The sequence below is a fragment of the Nipponia nippon genome, unplaced genomic scaffold (genome assembly GCF_047370975.1).
Source record: "Nipponia nippon isolate SJK-2023a ecotype South Korea unplaced genomic scaffold, ASM4737097v1 scaffold_4, whole genome shotgun sequence".
In the NCBI taxonomy this organism is placed as follows: domain Eukaryota; kingdom Metazoa; phylum Chordata; class Aves; order Pelecaniformes; family Threskiornithidae; genus Nipponia; species Nipponia nippon.
The window spans coordinates 118,765,768-118,787,888 of record NW_028262358.1 but is presented as its reverse complement, the minus strand read 5'-3'; the positions used below and the strand labels follow the sequence as shown (position 1 = coordinate 118,787,888).

Here is a 22,121-nt window from a genome sequence, read left to right as displayed (position 1 = left end):
GTAGGGGAGTCTGTCTTCTGTAATTAAAACAGAGGAAAGCTAGGAAGGCTAGGAGCTTAAATTAGAAGTCAAAGCAGAATGACTACACTCAGTATGCCATACCAGTGGCACTCCAAAGACTAAATGGTGTACCAGCTCCTCCAAAACATTTCCCCTGTGGGGAATAAACAACATACCAGAAAGTCTAAATTTCCATTTTAATTACTCTGCATCTTTATCCAGCACATTTATATACATCCTAGTCTATTTTTAGAAGTTGGTATATCTTTACTTAAAAGTACAATTGGCTTCAAAGTAAAGTTAAAATTTACCTTACACTTTCCAAGCTTTGCTGCTAAGCACGCAGCAGTCTGCTTTACTCTTCATGGTTTCTTGTATTGACCCACTTCCTGAGAAAACGCTAACAACAGAAGTTCTATATGCCAGACAGGCTTCTTTCTGGACTTTGAAAACAATTTTATGAGAACAATAATAAAACAATATAAAAATTAAATGCAACAAAATCAAAGTCAGCTGAAATTCTGCTGGCCAGTCTATGATGCTGACTTTGCACAATGAAATATTACTTTCATATTCTTCATAATAGCTAAAAAGTGAGGGACCACTGCAGAAAGTGTATAAAGCAGGCCCTGCATGACCCTTAACTAGCTCTTCCCTTTTTTCCTCTACTACTCCAGAATAGTATTATCTATACTCACATGAAAAATCTTAAGTATCAATTTCCTTTAACATATTTTCAACGACTGAAATAGTATAAATAGTATAAATAGTATCATCAAGCCTAACTTCCTTTCCCCCGATCCTCATTTTTATCTATGTTTTTTCAGCTTGGACAATGAACAGATTTTTAGCCATTTTTACTTTCAGGTCTTCCTATCTTAACAGAAAACCACGAGCACTGGACCATTTTTCTCATCCAATATGTAGGCTCAAGAGTCCTTCTCTCTAACCCAAGACACTGCCAATTATTCTTAAGTAGCTCCTGACAGATGTTTATCTAACTTGTTCTTTAAAAAACAACATATAGCACCAGACTGCAATTATGAAACAGTTCAATCCTTTAGACCTGGACTCATCTGACCTAACTTTTAAGCATGTGAAGTCAGGTGAGGTAAATCCCAGGGATTATGCAATTTCACACCTGAAAGTATGAATTTATTTTCCATTGTCCCACACAACAGAAATTAACTTATGTATAGGTGGTTTATATGTTAATAGTGATTTTATATGTTTTTATATATGTTAATCAGTCAATATTATGGCTTCATTTTTCTAACAGACTGAGGCAATTTCACAATCTTTATGTTAAATGCAAACTCACTTTGCTGAGATTCAGTGCTTCCCTGCTGGTGCTATTATCTAATGGACAAGTAGATGTCTGCCATTATCTCCCAGCTAATGACATTTGCGTACCTCTCACGTGAGTTTCCAAAGCGTTCTGTGCAATTCAGCTTCTGCTTGCAGCGAGCCAATACTGTCCTTGAACTCTAGGATTCCCTCTCCTCCACTATTATTTGACACATATGTGTGAACAGCCAGGTGTGATCAAATGTTTGGAGGCATGCGGTGCCAAAGTTCAGCGCTGGCACAGAAAGACTTCCTGCACAGGAGGTGACATTTGCAGCGTTATACAGACTTGCCAGTTAAAACCGTTAGTACTCGACGACCTCTGTCCTTTGGCGAGGATCCATCCCACTTGTCAGCAGGCACCATGATATCTTAACAGATAAGGGAGTATGCAGCCAGGAGAGCAGCACATCTAAACACCGCAGTGTAACACTACAGACAAAAATGAACTAAAACTCCTGACAAATGCAAGCCATCAGTTCACTTTAGAGGCAACAGTCGTTTCTTTCAAATCAAACATACTTAATACACTTCAAAAATATAAAAGGCAGTAAAGTAAAACAAAGGAACAGTCCACAAACATTATTTTAAAAATTAGTACAAAATTCACAATAATGTACTAATTTCAGCAATCAAAAATAAACTTTTGCCATGTAAGAAAAGTTCTAGTGTCCTAATTGAAATTTAGCTGTGGGACACGGAGGTGAAGTTTTCCAAGGTGATACTGGTGAAAGGCCTTCTCATTCTCCATTGGACCCCTGCTCATTCATCCTGCCGTCGCAGGATGGAAATGTATGCACCCAAAAATTTATACGGCTAAAAAGACCTACCAAAACATTCTTAAAGTGGATCAGCTTCTCAGTTCAACCTACAGCTGTGCTGGACGGTTGTGCCAGCATAGTGGAGAAGGCATCATGATTCTTAAGTCACACCAATGAATTACTAACATGCCCACTGCTATCTCATCTCATACCTTTCATCTATCAATGAATTCTGTGTCTCTGTAATTGTCAATAAATTTCTTTTGAAGTTGAACACATCAGTGCATTTTACCATAAGGCTGATTGCATTTCTTTACATTTTACCTACCATAGATAGCATAAACAACAATTAACGAACTAGTCACAATTTGATTTGTAAGTACGATGCTAATTGTTTCCCTTGTTATCCTTCCCTCAGAAACTTAGTTGACCTAACAATAAGTCAAATAAGACAAAAAAAGTGTAAGTCAGAATACTGGCTCCACTGCAAATTACTGTAAAAATTTCCCGTGAACTTCAAACAAGTCACAATTTCACACTCAGTTTGTAAATATTCTTAGGCTCATGTAACTTCTATACAGCTGTCATCTCCATTTCCACATCTACCTTTTCTTATTAACATTTTATTTAGGTATCAATTATATTGTTACCAACACAAAATGTAGCTACACTGATCTTCACTGTTATCGCAGAACACTTGTACCTGTTAAGAGCATAAAAGAAAACTGTGCACGATAACAGTGTGCCTGAAATGCAGGATTAACCTAAGAAGTAGCAAAGATGAAAGTAGTGCTTTTGCAGATTACTTACATAAAAGGAAAATAGAAAATGCAACAGTAGGAGATAGAAGTATCTAGGACTGAATTGTTTACCACCACAACAAAGGGTTCTCACATCGAGATTTATAGAGAAGAAGAAGAAAAGGTGTCTATATATGGTGGCACAAGTACAAGGGAACTCCAGCTGCCTACTAGAAAGATTAAGATTCGAACAAACTCTCTCGCATGATATTGTTAAATAGCCGTAAGGATGTGGTTTGTGTATTAGCTTGGTTCTGGACTAACCACAGTTACAAGGATGTGTAATTTAAAAGAAGATATTACTTGTTCTGAAGAGGTATGCCTGAAAATGTCCTTGGAAAGATTATTCCAAAGGAACAGTGTCATATCAAAAATCCTTATTTACAACATAATTCTTTTACCCAAACAAATTTTAAAATGGAAAGGCTGTCAAAAGGCTGTCTCATTTTTAATATACATGATGTTATTTTGGTTTTGCATGTTATTTATGGTACACAATAAACTGTGTGACTAGTCAGGAGACTAATTTTTACATCCCAACACTTTCACAGCATTGCAAGTACATTAGTTTGACATACAGCTTTATGCCAGTGGACTGGAAGGTCCATTTTCCTGCCCCAAAGCAGAGATTTTGACTATTCACCGTTTATGTCCTTTGTCTTTTGCAGCTGTCTGTTAAATACTTGAAAACTGTTATGTCCATTATGTCTCCCTTTAGTCCTCTCTTCTCTAAGCAATACCACTCCTTCAGTTTCTCTCACAGACATCCACCCCGGACCTCTTGTTACTCTGCCCGATGCTAGCATTCAGCATCTCTCTTAAACTGCAGCAGAGTTAGTAGAATTTAGTTGGAGGCTGGTTTCAGACAGAAAAAGCAGTGATGTAGGCTTTTATGTACAGAAAAAGCAGGCTGTCACAGCGTGAACAACTGCAGGGGGTGACAAAACATTCCTGTTTGGAAACTAATTTAGATAACAGCCTGAGTCTCCTTTGTCTCTACAACAACCAGCAAAGTGTTGGACCTGCTGAAGTCCAACCTGCTAAGGCAGGCTTCCGGAGACGTGGAGTGGGAGCTGCTTTAGGAGATGAGGTGCGGTAGTTGCTGCTGCAGAGAGAAGCAGTAATTACCACTCACTTTGTCCCTGTCCTAATCGCCCAAATTTTCACTGATCCTCTCCATTCCTCACAGCCTGGAGCCACAAGGAACCCCCTGCAAGACCTTGCGCTACAGAGCACAAAATTCAGTTTTGCCTACACTGTGGAAACACTGTGACCCCTTCTGGCCTGACTCAGCCAAGCAGAACAGGCTCCGGTCTCGCGCACAATGATCCTGTTCACACATCCCACAACGACGTCTACCTTCCTCTAACAGCATGACATTGACTCGGGTCTAGGTAATTTTCTGTAAAATTGCTCATCTTATATTATCTTTATGACTAATCATCTCCCAAAATTAAGAAGAAACATTTTTAATCTAATAACAAAAAGTGCATAAAACATCCGTACCTTTTAGCTACTGATCTTAGGCTTTACCACATCATATTTTAGGGGTCTAAATTACATGACAGTGCCTCATTAAGTTTTCCCATTAAGAAATATGATAATGAGATCAACTTGCTCATTCACTAGTGTCCATAACCTGGATTAAATATATTTTTAAAAAAATGCTTATAAAGTTAACAGGAAGTATCTTGAAATTATTCTTTTTCCTTATAACATTATGTTCTTTGAATGTGTACAAATTCAATAAGAGCAAAGAAAAAAATCTAGAGTGCATAAATAATAACTGTACAGCACGTCTCCCCATCACATCCATTTACCTTCTTTCCCTGCCATTCTTTCCCCCTAACACGCATTCATAACTTCTTTCTCAGACTGTCCTATATACTTATTCGTGTTGTGTTTCAAACTAATTTGAAAGGCAGACGCCCAAATGATACAATAAATTAAGTTATGAAGATGCAAAGCTGTTCTCAGTGGAGGGACTGAGAACAGACTTGTGAGACTGTTCAGTGTTTAAGGATAAGCCTGACTCAATGTAAGCCTGTATTTTTAAAAGGCAAAACGTGTGCTTTAAATGAGCGCAACCATAGGAAACGATTTCTGTAACTTCAGCTTTTTAAACACTTTTCCTTGCATAATTTCCTTGCCCCACTTTCTACCTTATATACATCTCCTAAGGGGTTCTGCATCATCTAAATCCCTGAAGTAACAGACGCATCATATGTATCAGCAGTAAACAGCTTGAAAAGTCTGGAAAAAAAAGAAAGAAAACAAGAGATGTTTATTTGCATTACAGCTACTGAGAAATAACTGCTGTGGCTATGCACATCATGGCTGTGTGACTAGCCATGGCTAGTGGCTGCTGGCCAAGTAGCCTACAGCGATTTTCATGCTGTTCTACATCGCGAAATAATCAGCCTATGGTTACACAAATAAGATACACACTGTTGGACATGGAAATAAACACCTAGGTGTAATAATAACCACCTACACACCATCGTGGCACTCTGGTAAGGCTGAGACAATTCCATTTCAATCAAAATATTATACAACTGACCGTATTTTACAGATCTGCAAATAACTACAAGCTTTGGTGATATTTTCGGTTCATTTGTAGAACTCAATTAGCATTTATACATGTAAGAGAATTTACATGATGAAAACTAAAGTATTTAAAAATACTTGTATAATTATAGGCATAGGAAACAAAAATAAGCATTTAATATGGAAGTATCCTCTAAGACATTCTTAAATTGTGGTCTCTCCACCTGATAAAACAATTTTTAAATGTTTATTTCTGTATATTAATATGGATGGTCAATTTAAGTTTATATGAAGAGAAAAATGTGAAATCATTATTGTTAAACAAGATTCTTTGTGAGATTAGAGGAATAAAATTATACTCAGCAAACTCTTACTGTCTAGCAAAGTCCCCTGGTGGCTCAGGTTCACAGGCACCAAGTAAAAACGCTACGTGGCCAGCCTCACGGCTGAAACACGTCCCCAAAAGTTTTCTTATTTATGGATGGCTTGACAGCGCTTTCAAACCGCATCACCATCAATCTAAAAAAATCACGGGGCATATCATTAGCGCCTTAGGAGGTGTATTTTTTGGTCACTCTTACGTTATCCATAGGGAGAACGAGATTGAAAGCACAGGCTCCGTCTTAACCCTCTGCCATGCACAGGATGAAGGACCTCAGGCACCTTCTATGCCAATAACTGCCGTAATATAGTGTGGTGTGCTCAAGCACATGCAATCCTGTAGAGAGAAAGAAGTTGAGCTGGAAAACTGGAACACAACCCTTACCAACCCACCAGGTGCCACACAGGCGCAGGCAAGAGAGAGCAGAAATTCCTAGTGCGGTTCCGTTCTCCTAACTTCTAAGTGCGTACTGCCCAGAGCTAAAAGAACAAGAGCAAATCAAATGATCGTCATTGTCATCTCTCAAGCAGGGCTCATCTCTGCTCACCTCTCCGAGAGGCGTAATATACTAAGGCCCTAAGCCTGAGAGTATATTAACACATATAGTGAACATAAGACTAGATTTCTACAGGAATGTTTTTCAGATTTCCTTTTCAATTCTGGGCTAGTTTTGGTTTGTTGTCTCTACAGTTGCGCCCTGTCCACTGTTAACGACAGAGAAAAAGGAAAACAGAGAGGAGAAAGCAAAACCAGGTTTGCTCATTTTCTGCTAAATTCTCATACCTGAGAGTCTGTATTTGTGGAGCAACACAGAAAAGTTGGCATTTGGGTCTGCTGCTTATCTTTCTAAACTAAAAATGTAATCTTGGAAATCTATTTGTTATCTCAAATCTGTTTATTTATTTATTTATTTATGGCAACTCACAGCACCAAGTGCCTGAAGCTGGCAGAAAGATGCTCTTTCCCTTCAAAAAATACAACAGTGCAAACAAATCCTATTCTCCACCTCTAGCCACCCCGGTCTCTATCCCACGGCCACTTCTCCATTGCTGAACAAGCTTCCAAAGGAACCTGGGAACTAATTTCTTTCCATTTGAAAGGCAGGAATTTCCCTTCCACAAACCTCGTCCCGTATAATCACGTAAAAGAATTCTTGCTCCTTGCAGCCTCCTCAAACACACCAGCCTACCTTTCAGTATCTTGCAGGTGCCCTGTCAGGTGTAAAACAGTCAAATGATGTTGAGCATTTTTGGATAGAGACAGTACATGGAATTTCACCTTATATCCCACAGGCCATTGAATTTAATCTAAAATCCATTTATTGAGCTCAGAAATTTGTGTGTGACTGAGGCAAAATCTGCATTTAAATAATATGTCCCTGGAAGTCAACAAGTTTTAACTTGAAGATGCACGCAGAGGATCTGCTCTCTTGGTAGTTTCTTCCAGTGGTCAATCAAACCCACAGCTGTCTTACGTACTTGAATTCATCCATGGCTCTTGTTAAACCTTCCTTCACTAACTTAAAGAACTCTTCAGTTCTGATTTTTTTTTCTCTGTAAAGGCACTCATGCAATATAGCCAAGTCACCACCTAGTGTTCTTCTTTCTTTAAGTTTGAGCTACTTAGATATTTGACCTTGTAACCACTTCAAGCATTTTTTCACACCTTCGGCAGCTCTTTAAGGCACCTTTTCCAGTGTTTCAACATGCCATCAAAAGTATGGGTTTCAAAAACTGATGATCCGACTGCTCTGCAGTACTAAGCAGTGACAAAGTGGCACAGTCTTGTAATATAATTAACGTCAAAAAGGCCTTAGAGACTTATAAGAAGTTATGCCCGATGCAATAAAGCAGGGCCAAATAAGCTGTATTGGAGTAGTTCTATGTATTTCCGCGCTTTCTTCACTTAAATGGGACCTCCCAAGGGAAAAAAAAAACAAAAACCAAAAAAACCGAAACACAAAGCAGGCACATCTCTCATTTTGCATCTTTATCTTGTGCAGACGGATCCAAGTAACTCTTGAAACCTGCAGGCTTCGCGCTCAGACCAGTGTCGTATCTGCCGGGTCGTAGGAGCTGTCTATCCTACCACCCTCCGGCCGCAGCGGGGGTGAACCGACCCGGGGCAGCAAGGCCGGGTCAGCCACACTGCTGCTGCCTGAGCCGCCCGGCACCCCTCACGACGGGATACTCCCCGCTGGGGACCCGACGTCCTCCCGCCCGAGGCGCCTCCTCTCTCCTCTGGCCCCTTCTCAGGCCTCACCGGGAGCCGCACGGAGGCGGCCGCGCCGGGGGGCCGTGGGTGGGACGTGGCGCAGGGTACGCGACCGCCGCGAAGCGAGGGACCGGACCGGTCCCGGCCGCCTCGGCCGCTGAGGCGCCGTGAGGAGGCGGCTCGCGCCACCCGCGGGACCGGCGGGTGCAAGGCAGTCACGTGCTCTCCCCGCGCGCCCCGTCCCGCGGCCTCCTGGGAGCTGTAGTTCTAGCGCCCGCCCCTTGTAGGCACCGCCTGCTGGGCCATAGAGCTCAGCCGTGCCCGCCTAGAGCGCCGCTGCCCGCCCCTCGCGGCCGGGCGGGGCGGGGCCGGGGCGGGAGCGGGAGGTGCCCGCCGCAGCTCAGCGCCGCGCCCCGCTGCACGGCCGCGGGGAGCGCCCCACCGGAGCCGGGCTGAGCCGCCGGGCGGGTGAGGCTGCCGGCCGCGGCGGGGAGGAGAAGGAGCGGGTGCGCCGCTGGGGGAGGTGGGGAATATCGGTGCGGGCGGGCCCGCGCAGGGAGCGGCGGGTCGCTGGTGCGGGCGGCTGGCGGCGCGGGGGAAGCGGCGCGGGCGGGCGGGTTTGGGCGCTGTCTCTTTCCCCCCGCCGTGGCCGCCCTCGTCTCCTCGGCGCCCCGGCGGCTGCCCGGGAGGGCTGGGGACAGGCGCCGTCTTCCACCGAGCGTCCCGGCCTGCCCGCACGGCTGTGGCGGCAGCGCGACACCTGCCCCAGGGGAGCCCGGCCTTTGCCGGGCCCGGGAGGGTGCGAGGGGGTGAGGCGAGGCCGCGGCGGCTGGAGGGCGAGGGCCGGCGGGGGTCTGGAGGCTTTTGCTCTCCCAGGTCCGCCGGGGATAGCGTAAAACGTCTCTTGTGTCACAGGAACCTGTCCAGAGGGGCCAGGAGGCTTAGTACCTTACCGTATCGTAGGAGGCACCTTACCATCTCCCTTCCATTCGTAAGTATTGCCCAGCCGTGCACCTGTGATTCGGCGTACTGAAGAACGAACAGTTAATATTTTGATTTTCCTGCCAGTGGCGGTTGCTTCACGCGGTTGAGGTCAGTTACACTGGCCTTTAGAGGAGAGCCGGGTAGGTGGTGGAGCAGTTGAGTGGGAAGTATCATCTCGAGTGCTCCTTTACCATGAGGCAGGATCCAGTGTTCTTAAACTTCTCCCTGACAGACATCATAGAATCATTTAGGTTGGAAAAGACCCTTGAGATCATCGAGTCCAACCGTTAACCCAGCACTGCCAAGTCCACCACTAAACCATGTCCTTGAGCACCACGTCTACCCGTCTTTTAAATACCTCCAGGGATGGGGACTCAGCCACTTCCCTGGGCAGCCTGTGCCAGTGCCTGACTACCCTTTCAGCGAAGAAATTTTTCCTAATATCCGATCTAAACCACTCCTGGTGCAACTTGAGGCCGTTCCCTCTTATCCTGTCGCTTGTTACTTGGGAGAAGAGACCAACCCCTACCTCGCTACAACCTCATTATAAATTATGAAGTTCACAGAGTCCCTTCTCCCCCTCCCCAAGGTAACCTGCTTCAATGCTTAGCTATGATTTAGAGTTGGAATTTTTCCTTAATAGCTGACCTAAATCTCCTTTCTTGAAACTAAGCTGATTATTACCTTGCACTGTCTAGAGTAGACCCGGAGAACAATGGATCAGTGTTCCCTTGTCAGCAGGCTGATGGGTGTTTGCAAGGTTCCGCTCACAATCTCCCAACTGAGTGAACCCGCTTCTTATGTTTCTCTGGTCCCTGAGCTCTGTTAAGCATTTCCATCATCCTTGGGCTGTTAAACCCAGAACTACATGCAGTACTCCAGTGGAGATACTGTTAGCTCTGAGGAAATGTGGTAATTATCTCCCTTGTGTATGGCATCCCTCTTAAAAACATTCCAGAATGATACTGTCTTATTTGGCAACAGTCTCACATTACTGAAGTATTCAATTTGTGATCCACTGTAAGCCAGATCCTTTTTTTCTCTTCTGCTACCCAGGGAATTATTCCTGAAGAGATATCCGTGGGTTTTTTTTTTCTTTTTTTCTTTACGAAGTATATTACTTTGCCCTTGTTATTAGTTTGAGAAGAAGTTATCTTGATCATCCCAACGTAACTTTTTCTATCGAATTTTAATCTCTGAAATCCATTCTTCCAATCCCCTTCCTCTAGGTTTGGCATCATCCACAAGTAGTAAATTAAAATACCGAGTAGTGCCAGGCCCTGCACATTATGATAAACGCTTCCAGTTTGACTTTTTCGCACACTTCCTTCTTGTTTTGCATGTTTCCTACTAAAGCTGCAACTCATTCAGTGCCATGGCTTTTCAGCTGAGCCAAATCCTACAGAGAATCTTAAGTGAGAAAACCATCAATTCCTTTGAATTGCCTTCTGTGCACAGAGTAGGGATTGCTCACAGCTCAAAAACTAGAAATATGTGTAAAATCCTGAACCCTTCTGAAGTTTTGGTGCCTTGCATATGGCTTCTGGATGTCCCAGACACCTGGTTACAGATTACGGAGAATAATGATTGCTGGCAGTTTCCCATTCTCCCTCTTGAAGCTGTTATGTTATGTAGAGAAAGCTTCTCTTGAGACATCAGGCAAATCATGTCACCTATTTTTCAAAAATAGTGGAATGAAGGTTTTCTGCAGTGGTGTTTCCTACCTATGAAACAATAATTTCTACTTCACAGGACACTATGAAAATAAGTACTCCTAAAGCAATATCCAAATGATAAAAATGTCCTCAGGATTACTGCAGATATTAAAAAAAAAACACATTTAAAAATGTACGTATATTTTCGTATGGATATTCAGGCACGTGGAAATACCAGTCTGCAGGCATCGTCAGCTGCCTACTACTTTCATCCCTTCTACCCAACAAACAGTAGTGAGCTACAAGGTGGTTTGCAAGCTTTGACAAAAAGGTGCTGAATCACTTAGGAAAAGAAAAAAAAAATAATCACTGCATGAGAAGATGTTGAAGATTGAGGCATTCATATGCTATCGTAGTTTGGCTCGTGCCTGAGGTAGATGGGTCTGTCCCTTCCTAAGTTCTTTTAAATTCTTTTCTCATTCATTTCCTCAGAAAAATCTGCTTTGATCCTAACTTTCTCCAAAGTTATATTTGCCTTTTTAGAGAGCTTTCTGGAATAACCGTACAAATGTCTCATTCTCACCCACTTAATACAGGATCAGATTTATAGATAATACATTAATGCTCGGTTATACTTGTAAGGGATTACTTTATCTGATCACAGATGGTCCATGAAGCTGAGAGCGAGAGGCAATATTTTGAAAATTTTTAATACTGAAGTCATTTGAAAATATTCTGAGAAGCAGCAACCTGTCGATTAGAATGAAAGGACTGGTCTTGTGATGAAAATGCAGGAGACTAAGCCTATGTAAACAGCAGTTTCTTTCTCTTAAAATTGCATTTCACTGTGGGAACATCATGAACAAAAATCTCTAGGGTTGGGGATTAAGCATAGATGAACATTATGTGTCCATTGACTTCACTGGAAGGAGGAGTCTAGCATTGGCAGGGCCATAAGCTGAATAATCGTACAGGTATTGTCCTCTGTCCTCTACAATAATTTTTTTTTTTTCTTTTCATTCTAATCTGTTTAGATGTCTCGCATTAAAAATCATGGAGCTAGGAAAGGCGAAGCTTCTGAGAACTGGCCTTAATGCCTTATACCAAGCAATTCACCCTGTGCATGGTATTGCCTGGACAGATGGGAAACAGGTGATACTGACTGCTTTACACCTCCATAATGGAGAACCAAAATTTGGTGACTCGAGTGTTGTCGGTCAGTTTGAACATGTCCATGGACTCTACTGGGGCCCGTGTCCCCCCGATGCCCCAGCCCTGCTCGCTGTTCAACATAAAAAGCATATCACCATTTGGCAGCTCTGTTTTAATGTTACAGAAAGAAATAAGCTCTTAGTTTCTCAGATATGCGACATCAGCGAGCCGTTTCCAGTGCTCCCCCAAGGCTGCGTGTGGCATCCGAAGAAGGAGATCTTGGCTGTGCTAACTACACGGGATGCCTCCGTCTTACACTCTGTTCATCTCAACAACTCCAGAATTAAAGCAGATATCAAAGGCAGCGGTCTCATCCACTGCGCTTGTTGGACAAAGGAAGGCAGTCGCTTAGTCGTGGGAGTAGGCAGTGCCCTTCATTCTTATATTTGGGATGATGCTCAGAAAACACTGAATGCTTGTTCTTTTTGCCCAATCTTTGATGTGGGAGGCTACATCTGTGCTGTGGAAGCTACTCTGAATTTCCAAGTTGCTGTTGCCACCGAGCTTCCCCTAGACAAGATCTGTGGCTTAAATGCTGGTGTTGCGTTTGAAGTTCCGGCGAGCATTGAAACAGAGTCCTTCCCCTCGCAGTCCAGCCTGTGCGGTGAGGAAGAGTATTCCATGGACGGGGGGAAAAAATCACTGGAGTCTGAGAAGCCCTTGTCTGTTCTTACATCTCCCGTGGATCTAACGCACATACTTTCTAGCAAGCAGGGTGCTGATTCCAGCCCTCTTCTTCATCTGAGGCCCAAGGACTACCTGACGGGAAGTGGCCAAGATTCTTCACATCTCATCTTGGTGACTTTTGAAAGAAAGGTTACCTCTACCAAAAAAGTTAGCATCCCAGGCATTCTGGTTCCAGATATAATGGCTTTTGACCCCAAGACTCAAACTGTATCGGTTGCCTCCAATACGTGTAACGTTATTTTAGTCTATTCACTGACTTCATCCAATTTACCCAATATTCAACAAATTCAGCTGGAGAAAAATGAGAAACCAAAGGGTTTGTGTTTCTTGACCAATAAATTGTTACTGATACTGGTTGGAAGACAAAAATTCACTGACCCTGCATTTCTTCCTTCTTCAAGATCGGACAAGTACATGATCCGATTGATGATTAAGGAACTAATATTTGAAATGGGTCCTTCCACATCTGCACCAGTTAACGGGAGCTCCAGTTTGAACCTTTCGAACATACCTCATGATCTCTCTACAGATGTTCCCCCTCTCAGCCGTGGACTCTTGATACCAGATCGTGCTGCCGTTCAGTCCCCTACCAGCAGAAGGAAACTCATTGAAGAAATTAAGAGTCCTGTTTATGAACAAAGCTTGTTGTTGAACATGAGTGACCTCAAAGATAAAAAGACTTCCATGAATTTTCCTCCAGCTGTTGAGCCTCTCGATACCGAACCAGTTAATCGGACTGTGGCACTGTCTGCGGCGTCGCTGGCGTTTTCTAACAAGCCAGCATCTCCAAAAAGGCAGGCAGATGCAGCTTCCAAAACACCAAATTCTTACAAGAATAACCTATTAAGTGAAAAGGAGGCGAATTACTTTTCGAAAAATGTAGAAAAACTGTCTGGTAACTTCACAGAATTACAGCATCATCTCTGTGAATTAACTGAGCTGCTAAAATCTGGGAAGAGAAATCTTCCAGTGTACCCATCTTCTCAGGAACCCTCTTTTATTAACATCACCTGCCAGGTAATTTTAATATTGGAAGCCTTAATGATAAACTCTGTTTATGGGTGTATGTTCTTTGTATGCATTTAAAACACGAACTCTTGTCAGATTACACACAGAAAGGATGACATCCTATGAACGTTTAGTATGTGCAAATTCGGTACATATGAATGATCTCGCCGCATGCAGATGAATCCGATTGGAGTCTTCTTTAGACTTATTTAGGCTTTACGTAAGCCCGGCTTGGTTTTGTTGTCCTTCTTCCCTACTCCTCCTCTAATTGCATCTCAGTCTTTATTTACAGTTCTTCTAAAACTGTGTATTTTTATTTTTCTTTGATGGGAGATAGAATGAGGGATATATTTCAGATAATTTTTTAAACTAAACTTAAACTAATGGATCTAAAATTACTGCCATTTCAGATGGGCGCTGTAGTAGTGCTTTCATTCTCGCACAGCTATTTATACCAGTGGTAAAAACAGAGCATTTCTGGAAAAAGACGACCATGATCGTGTAATGGTCGGTAGGATTAGATTTCCATCCTGTTCCTGTAGGTGGGACTAATGTTACAAGTCCCATTACTCTGCAGGCGTTCGGTGTTTTTAAAGCGATGTCGTATTTGGGAACGTGCAGCTCCCTGTCCCCACCTCGCGCTGGTCCGAGCTCGTCGGCTCTGCCCCCGCCGGCGTACCTGCTCCTTCTGCACAGAGGCTGTGGGACTCCAGAGAACCCACGCCTGACGCTTCGGTCGCAGAATTAAAGACTTGTCTGAAGTTCTAGGAAGGTAATGGTTTTCCTAGGCAACTCCTGAAGCTGCCTGGTTAGATATTTAGACAAGTGAACATTTCCATGTATGGGAATTGGTGTCAATCTCACGTCCTTCTGCGAGGACAACTAAAATAATGGACACTGAAACAAAAAAAGAAAAATGCTTTGGCTCTGAAACCATAATGTTGCTAATTAGAAGTGAGAGCACCATCTGAGAAGGAAAGAGACCCCTTAGGGACACAATAGATAATACCATTAACATAGCTTAAAAAGGGATTTAAAATCAAATTTCATGTGAAAGACACTTTCCTTGGCTGAAAGAAGGCACTTCCAAATCTCATGCTAGAAAGTGTAAGTTACCCGATTATCAAAACATGGCACAAATCTACTAGGTCTCTTCTAGAATTCAGATTAATAAACCTTAGTCAATATTCAAAGTTGTTTAAACTGCCATTCTCCTTTCAGTAAGCTCTTATTTTTCAGCTTTATTATTGCAAAAAAAAATTATTCTCAACTTTTGTAGCATCGAACTCTTAGGTCCTAGATGATATTCCCTCACTCTTCACTGTTCTCCATTGTAAACATTTAATAATTGTAATAACTCTAATATTTCTAGTTCTCTTAAATCTATATGGGACATTACTCTGAAAAGTGAAAGTTTCCCTCAGCACGTCTAGTGTCTCGTTTATCTGAGGTGTTTGCTTAGAAGCTACTGTAATTTGAGGTAGCACGAATTTTTGTTACGTTTTTATATTTGGCTCTCTTTCTACATATAGTTTGAAACTGAGTTACATATCGGCTTGTCTTGGTGTTCCAAGAGCCGGATTAGCTACACCTGCGGGGGGTGCTCCGCAAATTGAAGTAATGCCACAATTTTGCCTCCATATTTTGATCACAGATGATTTGTAGCAAGAAAAGCATTTGACTTTTGAATTACAAGTGACATTGTAAAGTCTGGCACAAAATGCTGTGTTTTAACTTCCGTCAGAGTATATTTGATTCAGAAATCATTAACGGGCGAACAGGGATCCTCACCTTGTGTGCTGAGCCCTGATTGTTTCTCTACTGGCCAAGTCATTAGCTGTATTTTACAAAATGTTGAGGAAACCCAAAATGTCCCAAATAAGCAGTGTCTTTGAGAGGGCAGAGTTTGTCAGCGCAGGGGGCAAAGGGCATGCGTGCATCTCCAGCCTCCCCTCCACCGTACGCCCTCCTTGCGGAGGGCTGGCCCCGTCCGCGGCATGGAAAAGGAGTCAGAACGTGCTTTATCGTGGTTTTGTCATGACCCAGGGATGTTATCAGGGCTTCCCTGGGAAGTGACGTGGTTGGGTGAATTTTATTGTATGCAAAGACACAGTTTGTAGTTTTGGTAACAGCTGATCTTTTGCAGATTTAAAAAATGCTTTGCTCTGCCCCGTGGGGGATGTTCTTTGAAGACGCTTTTTGGATTTTAAGGCTTGGGGCAGTGATGGTCAGAGGTGAGACAAACAAGCCCTTCTGATTTTTTAGTCTGTTCCTCGTCCCAGACATCCAGGGGCAGGAGTTCTCACCTATTCTTAAGCTGTGGCTCAGGGCGGGGGGGAGGATGGAAAACCTGCAGCTTTACAGACTCCCCAGGAAAGTGCTCCTCACCGGTGGTAGGGCGAGAGTCAGGATTGCGCTGTGGATGAAGGTCACGGTTTCTTCAGCAGCAGCGTGCAAGTTCCTCTCCTGTTGTTCTGACACATGCTGAATTAGCACCGTTACTTGCTGCTGTCACTCACAGATCATCTCTTTGAGAGCTGAGACTTTAAAGTATAAATCTTGCAAATGGGTCTGAATGAATGTACGTAGCATCCGACTTTCTGCAAACGCTGTAGTTGAAGGCATGTCTGTGATCCTGTTCTGATTAATGCCATTTTGACATCACAGTACCTAATGATTCTTTCTTGAATTTACAGAAGCAGCTTTCCAGAAGTGATTCAGATGAAAGACGAGCTGTTATTCTTTGTGGTGGTAAACTCCATCTAAATATAGTCCAGCAGATATTCAATCTCTCTCTTGTAGAAATGCAACATGGTATGTTGTAATTATCCAATAACACAAACACTTGAAACACACGAGAATGTTCTCAGGGAGCAGTAACAATATGCATAATCCCATCTGGGAAAAAACCCAAGGAATAAATCATGAAAGATTATTAATAAAGTTTGCTCATTTGTTTTATAACATAAAGATTCTTCTCTGGGCTTTTACTGAGAAGAATCTTAACATGATAAAAGAAAAATGAGCAAACTTTTACGTATTGATACCCCCTTATCAAGTAGCTAGTTATACAGGAAAACTACTGTCACCCGGTATTTTATTTATGTTTTCAGCTACTCTAAACAGAGAAGTCTGAGTAATGAGGAGGCTGGAGTTGACTGGGAGTTTTGGAATACAGTTTTCTATAGTTTAATCTGTAGTTCCAGCATCTGGTCTCCTTTAAGAAATCCTGTAGGTTTTTATAAACACAAAAGTAGCTCTCTAAATTTTAGGAGTGCCTTTCACTTCAGTTTTTGCTGTGAGGAAAACTACCGTTCTTATTGCTGTGGTCTTCCCTGCTGGTACCCGTTCATCCCGTGCCCATCCTGTGTGTCTGCCTCCCTGTCAGTTCTAAGCGTCTTACTTTTGGCAAAGGTAGAAACCACACTTCTGGGGTAGGATCTCTCGCCGCTACAGGTGCTCTCTGTACACCCTCTGTGCTGTATTCCAGCTACTTGCCTACCGCGTCTGCTCTCTGCCTGCTTGCAGATTGCTGAGCAACTGCCCCAAAGCCCGAAGGCTGCTGTTCTTACCATTGCGCAAGTTTTATTTTTCTTTAAGTAGTTGTTGGAATATGTTTAGTATGCCAATACCTAGATACAACTTGAGTCGGCTAATTCACTAGCAATTGAATCTTGAAAAGGTTCTTACCGCTATCTTACATTAGTGTAGCAGTTTTCCTATTGCAGGATCAGTTCCTGCACTGAAACACAGTGACTATTTTAATCTTCTTGTGGCACAGCTCAGAAACGTATGAAGTACCCAGTGTAACAGCGGGCAGCTTTGTAGATACTGATCTCTTCATTTTTCAGACTGGAATTTTATTTTGAGCTATAAGACTTGAACAGCTTCCCTTTCTGGCAAGAACAATGTCCCCATTACCTGCGTTAGTTTTGACTTCTCATTTTTAGCTTAAAAATGTAAACTTAACAGAATTGGTTGCCCAGGAATGAGTAATTGTCATGCATACGACTAGCCTTACTAGGTAGATTTTAAAAGCAAACAGTGTTGCGGTAGGTTTCTTTATTAATTTTACAAATATTACTCGATCAATGGGCCAAGTAGGAATGGTAATTTCAAATTCCTGAATTGTACTGATTTTAAAGTTTGGTCCAAATGAGATATTAAGCCAAAAATTAAAGGATTGCGTGCTTTTAAGCTCCAATCTTCTCGTGACCTTACTTGTGACATGAAGTTACGTAATGTAAATGGGCCAACAGCTGGAAATGTTTCTCTGAATTCCCTCACCCCCCACGAGCTCTATTTTATTTCTCCGTCAGCTTAACAGATACAAGTATGAACATTTTCTGAGTTATACGAATTGGTAGGAGTCAGTGTTTCGGATTCAGGAAATGATTTCAAATTGTAAAAATAATGCTAATGATGATGTGAAGTCCATAGCAAATGGACCAGAGACATGGGGTTTGTACAGTGTAGTACAGTATTTCTTCCTTCTATTTATTGGAATTAATTATATTGAAATTACATAATAGAAGCAGTTTCTAAATTGTTTTTATGCTATTAATTTGTCTTTTAATAAATTCTGCTTTTTACAGTATCTGCACAGCTGAAGCACTGTGAAGTAGCTTATGAATACCTAATTAAAAACAAGTCTGGGTGCTTACAAACTCTGTTCAGAGATTCATTCCTCCTCCTTATTTGAAGCGTGCATTTATTACAGTCTCATCTCCTAGTGGCAAAATCGGTCAGAAAGCTGTTTCGCATAGTCGTTCACTGTCCTTTAGTTTTGAGGTTATACAACCTGTATCCCCCCGTAATATTTTTTTTCCTAGAAAAACTGTAAACATACAGAAGCATTTAACTTCAGTTTTAGAAGGAATATGTTTTATACCTTAAACATACCTAATTACAGGAAAACTCACAAACAAGCATTTATGTGTCTTCACAGGTTCATCCTGGATTGTTCTCACGGCGGACAGCGAGGGCTTTGTTCCGTTGATGTTTACATCCAGGCAGGAGATAGTCGTGAGAGACGCCAGCACGAAAGGCTACAGCGCCCGGTCTTCCAAAACTTTGGACATCATCAGTTCTACGGAAGGGTGTAGGCCCGCGTCTTCCGAAAGTCTGGACATCACGAGTTCTTTGGAAGTCCTCAGAGACTGCTCCTCCAAGCCTTTAGACAGCAGCAGTCCTTCAGAACAGCCCAGCAGTAAAATGTAGTTTTCGACAGTGATTTTGTAATGCCTGTCTTACGACGGGAGACTTTTAAATTTACTGTGTAGGACTGCGAATTCTAAACAATGGTCTGTCTCAAATCTCTGTTGGATTTCCATAATTTTTTGGTTGCATATCACTGTAAATTATTTATTTGATCCTTGGAAACATTAACATTTTTTTATAGTGAGCAGTGTTTTTTAAATATGCCTCGTGCAGTATAGACCAGGTCTTTGTATCCGTGCTTGGAAACACGCGTTCTTACAAGCTTCCGAGCTAACATTTCCATCTTGGTCTTTAATATGTTGGTGTTTTTAGATGATAGTAAACTTGCGTAATAAATAAATCCTTGAAAACGCTGCGTTGTCCCCCGTGTCCTCCCTTCTGTCAAAGCCTGAAATATTATGCTGTTATTTGTAATTTAGAAATAGTGCCTGCAGAAGCGCACGTGTGTTTGCAGTGGTGTTACTCAGGGTGTAAGCACTGCTTCAGGCATATCGAATTTGGGACAAAGTACGATCGTGTGGAATGGCCAGAGTGTGTGGAAGCAAGGCCTTTTTCCCCTCTGTGCCCAGCAGTAGTGGCTCTGTGCGTGCTTCGCTGTGTGGATCTGGGGACATGGCTGCCAGGTCTGCCGTCTTCTGCAGGGGGTTGAACCCATCTGGCAGCTGAGCCCCCACCCAGCCGCTCACTCGCTCCCCCGTGCAGGACGGGGGAGAGAACTGGAAGGGCAAAAGCCAGAACAGCTGACGGGTTGAGATAAAGATAGTTTAATAGGTAAAGCAGAAGCTGTGTGTGCAAGTGAAGCGAAATAAGGAGTTTAATCAGTACGTCCTGTTGGCAGGCAGATGTTCAGCAGCTTGTGGGAACGCAAGGCTTCATCGCATGTAACAGTTCCTGGGGAAAATGAGCGCCGTAACTCTGAATGTTCTCCCCTTTCGCAACTTTTATTGCTGAGCATGACGTCATATGGTATGGGATATCCCTTTGGTCAGCTGGGGTCAGCTCTCCCGGCTGCGTCCCTCCCAGCTCCTTGGGCATCCGCAGCCTCCTCACCGGTGGGAGAGAGCAGGGAGAAGAGCCCTGATGCTGCTCAGCAGAGCCAACGCGCCCTGCCGTACCCGCGCCGTGCCATCACAGACCCAAGGCACCGTACGGGCTGCTGTCAAGAAAAGTAACCCCGTCCCAGCCAGACCCAGGACATCGTTACAGGCATTAAGTGACTTTGGTTACATTTGAGTAACTAAACATTTGCTAGTTAACACTGTAAACATCTCTTGTCTTCGTATTGAACTTTTTCCCTGTTGTCTTTGAAACAATCCTGTTAATATTAATGGTATTGCCTTCAATACATGTTTTAATTTTCATAGTCCAATAACCCATCACCTTGAGAGCACCCAAGTTAAAGGCTGACAGCAGAAAATGTTCTATGGGCTTTTGCAGTGAGAGAGAGAGAAAACACAAAGGTGAATTTAGAAAACAGCACAGGTTTATGTAACGTGGATTGCAGCACTGAAAAGACAGTAATCCAAGCTTGCTACCCACAAAATTAAAACATGATAACATTAAGCAGTTTATCAGGCTTTCGCAGTGGCACTTACTGCCTGAGAAGGAATCAAGTGATGAGATTATAGAACTGGAGCTGCTGTCTCAGGACTAATGTAACCTCTTTTTTATTGCCTGTAGCCACTGTCAAAAAAAAATCTTCTGCCCACAAAATACAGTATTAAAGATACAACACTAGTGAAAGCTGCAAAGAGCACTCGGTGGTGTGTGGTGCCACTAGAAGTTAACAGCTTCTGATGATCAGGGGAGGAGGAAAACAGGTAAAATAATTTGGTGGTTGTGGGCTTCACCCTGTACGTAACAAGCGCCTGGTCTCAGGTGTTGCTGCTGTTTGATCAGCAGCCGGCCCAGGATCACCCTTGCTCTTACCGAAAGTCATTGAATCCGGAGCCTCAGCACTGGGTGCCTGCTCAAAGCAGCTGGACGCCGAGGATGGCCCGCGGTCCCTCCCGGCCCCCAACAGTCCTTTTTCATGCCCATTCCTGGTTTCAATGCCCCGTGGGAGGAGAGGGTTAGGGCTGAGAGCTCTTGGCTCTGCAGGAAACCTCTGCCACCCCAGCTGGCCCGTTCACCCCGAGAGGGTGCCTTGACTTGCACGTGCTTCAAGTACTGCTTCTATAATTTCATTATAGCGAGGTGGGGCTCGGCCTCTTCTCCCAAGTAACAAGCGATAGGACAAGAGGAAACAGCCTCAAGCTGTGCCAGGGGAAGTTTAGGTTGGATATTAGGAAAAAATTCTTCACTGAAAGGGCAGTCAGGCACCAGCACAGGCTGCCCAGGGAAGTGGTTGAGTCCCCAACCCTGGAGGTATTTAAAAGCCGGGTAGATGTGGTGCTTGAGGACATGGTTTAGTGGTGGGCTTGGCAGTGATAGGTTAACGGTTGGACTCAATGATCTTAAGGGTCTTTTCCAACCTTAACGATTCTATGATTCTGTGATTTTATGATTCTATGATTATGCAGCCAAAGAGTGTATAAAAATTAGCTGCTTCTTTTGGAATTATTATCTATTTATTTGTATTATTTCTAGATTGATGAAAGACAGTGCCTCCCACCAGAAGCGTGTTCAGTCTCAGGTTGCACCAGGCAGAGTTGTAGGACTCTCCCCGCTCCGCAGGAGAGCACCGGGAGCTGGACATGCACAGGGCATTGCCGTGTTGGGCAACCAGAGCAGACCCAGCAAGTGCAAGTCACCCACTCGAAGCTGTTCACAGTTTGGTCAAGGGGTTATGCTGGTTCTTCATGGTGTGTTATGTGCATGTGGACAATTACTGCATTTGAAATATAATCCTAGGAATCACAGAATCACAGAATGCTTTGGGATGGAAGGGACCTTTAAAGGTCATCCAGTCCATCCCCCCTGCAATAGGCAGGGACATCTACAACCAGATCAGGTTGCTCAGAGCCCCATCCAGCCTGGCCTTGAATGTTTCCAAGGATGGGGCATCTACCACCTCTCTGGGCAACCCGTTTCAGTGCCTCACCACCCTCAGTGTGAAAATTTTTTTCCTTATACCTAGTCTAAATCTACCCTCCTTTAGTGTAAAACCATTACCCCTTGTCCTGTCCCAGCAGGCCTTGCTAAAAAGTCTGTCCCCATCTTTCTTGTAGGCCCCCTTTAAGTATTGAAAGGCTGCAATAAGGTCTTCCCGCAGCCTTCTCTTCTCCAGGCTGAACAACCCCAGCTCTTTCAGCCTTTGCTCATAGCAGAGGTGTTCCAGCCCTCTGATCATTTTTGTGACCCT

At 43.3% G+C, this 22,121-nt stretch overlaps 1 protein-coding gene and 1 long non-coding RNA gene across 6 annotated transcripts; one reads left to right on the top strand and one right to left on the bottom strand.

The window, feature by feature from the left end:
- Positions 1-5,052: 5,052 nt before the first annotated feature.
- On the bottom strand, positions 5,053-8,247 carry LOC148053492 (uncharacterized). Its single transcript, XR_015708346.1, has 3 exons — positions 7,027-8,247; positions 6,037-6,173; positions 5,053-5,161 (listed from the first exon to the last, which is right to left on the bottom strand). It is a non-coding gene; the product is annotated as an uncharacterized LOC148053492 (long non-coding RNA).
- Positions 8,248-8,403: 156 nt separating this feature from the next.
- On the top strand, positions 8,404-19,172 carry LOC104014648 (WD repeat and coiled-coil-containing protein). 5 transcript variants are annotated; one of them, XR_015708898.1, is made up of 5 exons: positions 8,404-8,519; positions 8,967-9,042; positions 11,725-13,606; positions 15,744-15,831; positions 16,294-16,411. XR_015708898.1 is itself a non-coding variant. In XM_087777123.1 (5 exons), the coding sequence occupies exons 3-5, from the start codon at positions 11,744-11,746 to the stop codon at positions 18,815-18,817; spliced, it is 2,253 nt and encodes a 750-aa protein (XP_087633249.1). In that variant the 5' UTR covers positions 8,404-8,519; positions 8,967-9,042; positions 11,725-11,743; the 3' UTR covers positions 18,818-19,172. The 5 variants fall into 5 exon arrangements, 4 of the variants coding, with proteins under 4 accessions (XP_087633249.1, XP_087633252.1, XP_087633250.1 ...); XM_087777123.1 differs by lacking the exon at positions 15,744-15,831 and adding an exon at positions 18,546-19,172; XM_087777124.1 differs by lacking the exon at positions 15,744-15,831 and adding an exon at positions 18,546-19,172 and having other exon boundaries at positions 8,427-8,557.
- Positions 19,173-22,121: the final 2,949 nt, after the last annotated feature.

Bases quoted from the DNA above. Each gene is read 5' to 3' on its own strand.
- LOC104014648 (XM_087777123.1), top strand. From the start codon at position 11,744: ATGGAGCTAGGAAAGGCGAAGCTTCTGAGAACTGGCCTTAATGCCTTA. The intron at 13,607-16,293 runs GTAATTTTAATA...TTGAATTTACAG, and splicing joins TTATTAACATCACCTGCCAG to AAGCAGCTTTCCAGAAGTGA. The intron at 16,412-18,545 runs GTATGTTGTAAT...GTGTCTTCACAG, and splicing joins TCTTGTAGAAATGCAACATG to GTTCATCCTGGATTGTTCTC.